Below are 6,797 nucleotides of genomic sequence, written 5' to 3'. Positions count from 1 at the left end.
AAACACACAAGAAATGTCTGGTTGACTGATCATTTGAATTTGTTTTGGGCATTCTGGGCTTTTAAGGTAGTCTTCTAACGGGACTCAGAGATTTTTTATAAATTAAGGAAACAGTGTGATATGCACAGGTTTGTAAACCATCAAACAGAAAGGACCTCCTGTTTACCTTTATCCTAGGACAGGAACACTGGGTCGTGTTCATTAGGGAATGCAACAGAAAGCATTTTGCAACAGAAAATGAGCGTCCAGGTTGTCCCTCCATGTTTCAGTCTGTTTTCTTTAATTTGGTGCCTAATGAACACAACCCTGTTTCACTCCCCAGTCAGTTGTGTGCACACTAGGTACGGTTCTCACCTGTCTTGTTCCTCTGACTCTTGTCCGTGCAGTATAAACTGGAGGATGAGGCTGATGATGATGATGCTGATGATGAGGAGACGGCGGCAGCAGCTGCTGCAGCAGAGGCAGCCTGAGTTGACGAAGAGGAGGAGGAGAGGGCGGCGGAAGCTGCTGCAGCAGAGCCAGCCTGAGACGTGGAAGAGGAGGAGGAAGAGTATGTGGTGAGGGCTTCTTTCCTCTCAGAGTGTATGGAACAGCCTTTACAGATGTAACCATTGGCGACCATGGCGTGGCTGTGCGACACAGTGTTGACACCGCCGTTCGCACCCGTTGAGCTGTGGTCTGTCCTTGAACTCCTCCCTGGGGAAAACACACACACAATAGGAACATTTTTAAGTACAAATCTGACTAGAAAACCCTTTCTTCATATATTTCTCATCAGTCCATTCATATGGTCTCGAAATATAATTATTTTGCACATCAGAGCTAGCCTTAAAGCAAGCCTGTGTTTACTTCCTGAAAAAGTGTTGTGATGATGTGTAATAAAAGATCCCTACGCAGGTGAATGCACACAAATATCATTATAATGAATGGTGAAGACTCACCTTTCAGATTGGTATCCTGATCTGAAAGTAGAGGGAATAAAGCATTATCAAATCATCAAAGCCAACGGGAGATCATTGAATACTGATTAATTAATTGTATTGGGTCACACAGGTAATAACGCAGCTAATCTCCGTAAAACCACATCAAAGGGATTAAATGGAAAGATTATACAGTCAGCCTGCCCCGTCTCTCCCCTGGTAATCCCACAAACCATTCATCATTCCTGCCTTACATATCAGATAGACACACAAACAACAAACTGCACTAATTAAAATTAGCATGCTAACTAGTTAGCTTAAACTGCTACAGTCCTAGTTTTACCTCATATTCTAATGCGGTTGACTGGTCCCAGACCTGTGCTTTAGCCATTGTATGATAGATTGTCTGACCATACCTGTCATGTCAAGCCAACGATAGTCAGAGGAGTTGGCTAATGCACATACCGTACAGGTCTGGGACCAGAATAGAGCTAATGTATCCTCTCTATCAAACGTAACCCTTCCTCTGATCGTATGACCCATGCCCTGCCCTTCGCCCCTGGACTGACCCCTGTAGCCGTCTGTGGTAGTAGTGGTGGTGGTGGTGGTGGACCGCTGGCGGAGGTTGGAATGGTCCAGGATGGAGGAGACCAGGGAGGCATCGCTGGCAGTGGTGCAGCCTGTAGTGGGAGTGTTGGTGGTGGAGAAGGAGAGGGTCTTGCGTGGCGTCTGGTTCAGAGACAGGGACAGGGACTGGTTCAGGGACTGAGACAGGGACTGGGAGCTGGAGGCAGACTGCTGCTGTTTTCTGCTCCTCACCATCCTGACACACAGGAGAGAGATTGGTAGGGATGATAGAAGTCAGTGTGTGCCTGATTATGACAATGTGTTTGTCTCTGTGTGTATCTATGCGTGTTTAATGTTAATATCAGGCTAATGTTTCAAACTTTTGTGTCTGCAAGAGTGCGTTTGTGTGTGTGTCCATTGACTCCATTCCCCTGTGTAGTCTTACCGTGACTCTCTCTGACTGGACCCTGTGTAGTTTTACCATGACTCTCTCTGACTGGACCCTGTGTAGTTTTACCGTGACTCTCTCTGACTGGACCCTGTGTAGTTTTACCATGACTCTCTCTGACTGGACCCTGTGTAGTCTTACCGTGACTCTCTCTGACTGGACCCTGTGTAGTTTTACCATGACTCTCTCTGACTGGACCCTGTGTAGTCTTACCGTGACTCTCTCTGACTGGACCCTGTGTAGTCTTACCATGACTCTCTCTGACTGGACCCTGTGTAGTCTTACCGTGACTCTCTCTGACTGGACCCTGTGTAGTTTTACCATGACTCTCTCTGACTGGACCCTGTGTAGTCTTACCGTGACTCTCTCTGACTGGACCCTGTGTAGTCTTACCATGACTCTCTCTGACTGGACCCTGTGTAGTCTTACCGTGACTCTCTCTGACTGGACCCTGTGTAGTTTTACCATGACTCTCTCTGACTGGACCCTGTGTAGTCTTACCGTGACTCTCTCTGACTGGACCCTGTGTAGTCTTACCATGACTCTCTCTGACTGGACCCTGTGTAGTCTTACCGTGACTCTCTCTGACTGGACCCTGTGTAGTCTTACCGTGACTCTCTCTGACTGGACCCTGTGTAGTTTTACCATGACTCTCTCTGACTGGACCCTGTGTAGTTTTACCGTGACTCTCTCTGACTGGACCCTGTGTAGTTTTACCATGACTCTCTCTGACTGGACCCTGTGTAGTCTTACCGTGACTCTCTCTGACTGGACCCTGTGTAGTTTTACCATGACTCTCTCTGACTGGACCCTGTGTAGTCTTACCGTGACTCTCTCTGACTGGACCCTGTGTAGTCTTACCATGACTCTCTCTGACTGGACCCTGTGTAGTCTTACCGTGACTCTCTCTGACTGGACCCTGTGTAGTTTTACCATGACTCTCTCTGACTGGACCCTGTGTAGTCTTACCGTGACTCTCTCTGACTGGACCCTGTGTAGTCTTACCATGACTCTCTCTGACTGGACCCTGTGTAGTCTTACCGTGACTCTCTCTGACTGGACCCTGTGTAGTTTTACCATGACTCTCTCTGACTGGACCCTGTGTAGTCTTACCGTGACTCTCTCTGACTGGACCCTGTGTAGTCTTACCATGACTCTCTCTGACTGGACCCTGTGTAGTCTTACCGTGACTCTCTCTGACTGGACCCTGTGTAGTCTTACCATGACTCTCTCTGACTGGACCCTGTGTAGTCTTACCATGACTCTCTCTGACTGGACCCTGTGTAGTCTTACCATGACTCTCTCTGACTGGACCCTGTGTAGTCTTACCGTGACTCTCTCTGACTGGACCCTGTGTAGTCTTACCATGACTCTCTCTGACTGGACCCTGTGTAGTCTTACCATGACTCTCTCTGACTGGACCCTGTGTAGTCTTACCATGACTCTCTCTGACTGGACCCTGTGTAGTCTTACCATGACTCTCTCTGACTGGACCCTGTGTAGTCTTACCATGACTCTCTCTGACTGGACCCTGTGTAGTCTTACCGTGACTCTCTCTGACTGGACCCTGTGTAGTCTTACCATGACTCTCTCTGACTGGACCCTGTGTAGTCTTACCATGACTCTCTCTGACTGGACCCTGTGTAGTCTTACCGTGACTCTCTCTGACTGGACCCTGTGTAGTCTTACCATGACTCTCTCTGACTGGACCCTGTGTAGTTTTACCATGACTCTGTCCGACTGGACCCTGTGTAGTCTTACCATGACTCTCTCTGACTGGACCCTGTGTAGTTTTACCATGACTCTGTCCGACTGGACCCTGTGTAGTCTTACCATGACTCTCTCTGACTGGACCCTGTGTAGTTTTACCATGACTCTGTCCGACTGGACCCTGTGTAGTCTTACCATGACTCTGTCCGACTGGACCCTCTGCTGCTGTGGTTCTGGGAGGAGAAGTCAGCCAGGCTGTCGTTGCCATAGAGACCGCCCGTGGTCTGCAGACGCAGGCTCCGCCGCGACATCCTGGGCGAGTTGAACACGGGAGCGATCTGATGCGCCTTCTCAAACTCTAGGGCCACAGTCGAGTAGCTGGAGCTAAGGACAGAAGGAAAGGGAAATAGAGAGCAGGAGAAAGAGATGAGAGGGGAGGAGAGGAGAGGAGAGGAGAAGAGAGGAGATGGCAAGAGAGTGGGATAGTGAGATGGAAAAGAAAGAGGAAAGAGAGGACAGGGGAAGAGAGATTATACAGTGTGATATAGCAAGAGAGACAGAGCAAGGGAGAATAAATGAGATGGCAAGAAAGAGGGAGAGAGAAAAAGAGAGGGAGGGAGAGGGAGAGAGAAAAAGAGGGAGGGACAGAGAAAAAGAGAGGGAGGGAGAGGGAGAGAGAAAAAGAGAGGGAGGGAGAGGGAGAGAGAAAAAGAGAGGTGTGGTGATTTTAGGTACTGTATGACTCAATCACAGTGCCTGAGCTTCTTATCATTTGCTGCAGGCCAATCAGAGGCCTTGGTCTGAGTCAGACCAGGACCCTCTGAGTCAGTCAGGGTCAGTTTTGATAATGGTTAACTTATTCATTATCACCTAAAAGGCTAAACTGATCCCAGAGCAGCACTTATACTCTAAGAGCTTTACTAATGCAGGCCCAGAGCTTAGTTAGCGTAACATGATTAATACGGACATTCCCACCTTCCTCCCATCCATTGTCCGTATCTTAGTCACACATATAAACAAGACAGAGACTTTGTTTTGTAAACAAAAGCAACACATCATTGGGAAACCTGTAGCAGCTCAGTAGGGAGAGAATGTTACCACAGGAACTGTTCCTGGAGCTGAACACTGGCCTCTCAGGAAATGACTCACCCAATTAAAAATACAAATGGAGGAAGAATGAGGACTGCGTGTGAAAGAGGAGAGAGGCCCATTCTGGGGCCTTCAGACAGATATATAGTGGAATGGATAAGGACACTGTATACCAGTCCCATGTGGCTTAGTTGGTAGAGCATGGTGCTTGCAACACCAGGGTTGTGGGTTCGATTCCCACGGGGGACCAGTATGAAAAAGTACGAAAATATATGCACCCTCTGGGTGAGCTCGTCTGCGAAATGTAAAAAATTTAAATGTAAAAAATATACCAGTTGGAGCCAGTAAGATGTGGAGACGGAATGTGAATATAGAATTGGACTCTTCTGCAGCAGTAGCTAGAAACTCTCTCTCTGACTCACTCATACCAGACCACACCCCCTGGATGATTATGCAGGCAGGGCCAAGACCAGTGCCAACATTCCAACACAGACACAACTAAATCATTATTGCCACATTGGCTCTTGTAAACAGATCCTTTCAGATAGTATACTTGAGTCTTGTCTATTGCTTGTGTACACACACAATAAGGTACTAACAATTGTGATCTGATGTTAAACACACAGCAGTAGGGTATATATTCTCCTACAGTAGGTTGTGTCTCCTCTCCTTTGTATTTCAGCCATCTAAATCCCCCTGACAGACAAGCAAGGCAGTTGAGGAGGAGAACAGCATCTTAGCTGACTGACTGGAGGACTGTGTTCAAGAACTTCCCTTCCTGTAATGGACATGGGAGGCGGGAACCAATGTAAGCACAAACACATGGTCTCGTTCAATGTTGCTACCACAACAGTGAGAGTCCATAAGACAAAATTCTGAACAACAACATGTGGCAGCAATTTGAATCAATGCAACACAAAAAGAAGAACAGGGGGTGGGGGACACACACACACAATGCCAGGCTGTCCTCAGATGCCACTCCTTCTCTAAAGGCCCCCAGCATATAAACAGGGGCTCTGGCTGTAGAGGCCTCCTCTATCAGTCAATCCCCAGGCCTGTGTGTGTTGTGTGTATATGTCTCTGTGTGTGTGTCCTCCTGGCCCTAAAACCTCAGGATTACACCATCCCATCCAGAGCCAATTATGGGCTTTGCTTTCCTCCTCCTGCCTGCCTGCTGCTCCACCTGGCTCTCCTTCACACACCAACACCTCTGACTGTGACTGCGTGCTCTTCCACAGAGTGTGTGCTCTTCTAGGGAGTGTGTGTTCTTCCTGGGAGTGTGTGTTCTTCCTGGGAGTGTGTGTTCTTCCTGGGAGTGTGTGTTCTTCCAGAGAGTGTGTGTTCTTCCTGGGAGTGTGTGTTCTTCCAGAGAGTGTGTGTTCTTCCTGGGAGTGTGTGTTCTTCCAGAGAGTGTGTGTTCTTCCAGAGAGTGTGTGTTCTTCCGGGGAGTGTGTGTTCTTCCAGAGAGTGTGTGTTCTTCCTGGGAGTGTGTGTTCTTCCAGAGAGTGTGTGTTCTTCCTGGGAGTGTGTGTTCTTCCAGAGAGTGTGTGTTCTTCCTGGGAGTGTGTGTTCTTCCAGAGAGTGTGTGTTCTTCCAGAGAGTGTGTGTTCTTCCAGAGAGTGTGTGTTCTTCCTGGGAGTATGTGTTCTTCCAGAGAGTGTGTGTTCTTCCTGGGAGTGTGTGTTCTTCCAGAGAGTGTGTGTTCTTCCTGGGAGTGAGTGTTCTTCCAGAGAGTGTGTGTTCTTCCGGGGAGTGTGTGCCCACTACAGACCATGCTAGAGGCCACACCAGGTTGGATGGGATATTAGCAGAGAGTTGTCTATGTTGTTACCCCACACACTATGTTCGTGTGTTTAATATACTGTATATGTCCGCACTATGAGGTTGGAATAATACTGTGAAATTGTGAAAATTATGATAATGCCCTTTTAGTATAAGAGCTGATTGAAAAGACTGCCTGAAATGTCAGCCTGTTTTGGTGGGATGGAGTTTTGGCATGCCTGATGACCTCACCAGGCGGCAAATTTGTTAACAGACCAATAAGAGAGTTCCAAACCTCTCTG

The 6,797-nt window shown here is 48.0% G+C and overlaps 1 protein-coding gene across 6 annotated transcripts in view; it reads right to left on the bottom strand.

Annotated features, from left to right (window-relative positions):
* LOC121551281 (SUN domain-containing protein 1) overlaps positions 1–6,797 on the bottom strand; it is a 46,158-nt gene that overhangs the window by 16,562 nt on the left and 22,799 nt on the right. For all 6 annotated transcript variants that reach the window (XM_045210942.1, XM_045210941.1, XM_045210935.1 and 3 more), the window contains 4 exons: positions 3,841–4,029; positions 1,490–1,743; positions 942–962; positions 355–696 (listed from right to left, as the gene is read on the bottom strand). In XM_045210942.1, the coding sequence (XP_045066877.1) occupies positions 355–696; positions 942–962; positions 1,490–1,743; positions 3,841–3,956 (733 nt within the window). In that variant the 5' untranslated portion in view covers positions 3,957–4,029. The remainder of the gene's footprint in view (positions 1–354; positions 697–941; positions 963–1,489; positions 1,744–3,840; positions 4,030–6,797) is intronic.

Source organism: Coregonus clupeaformis, chromosome 35 (genome assembly GCF_020615455.1).
Source record: "Coregonus clupeaformis isolate EN_2021a chromosome 35, ASM2061545v1, whole genome shotgun sequence".
Lineage (NCBI taxonomy): Eukaryota > Metazoa > Chordata > Actinopteri > Salmoniformes > Salmonidae > Coregonus > Coregonus clupeaformis.
The sequence above is the reverse complement of the archived record's forward strand: the minus strand, read 5'-3'. Positions and strand labels throughout refer to the sequence as shown.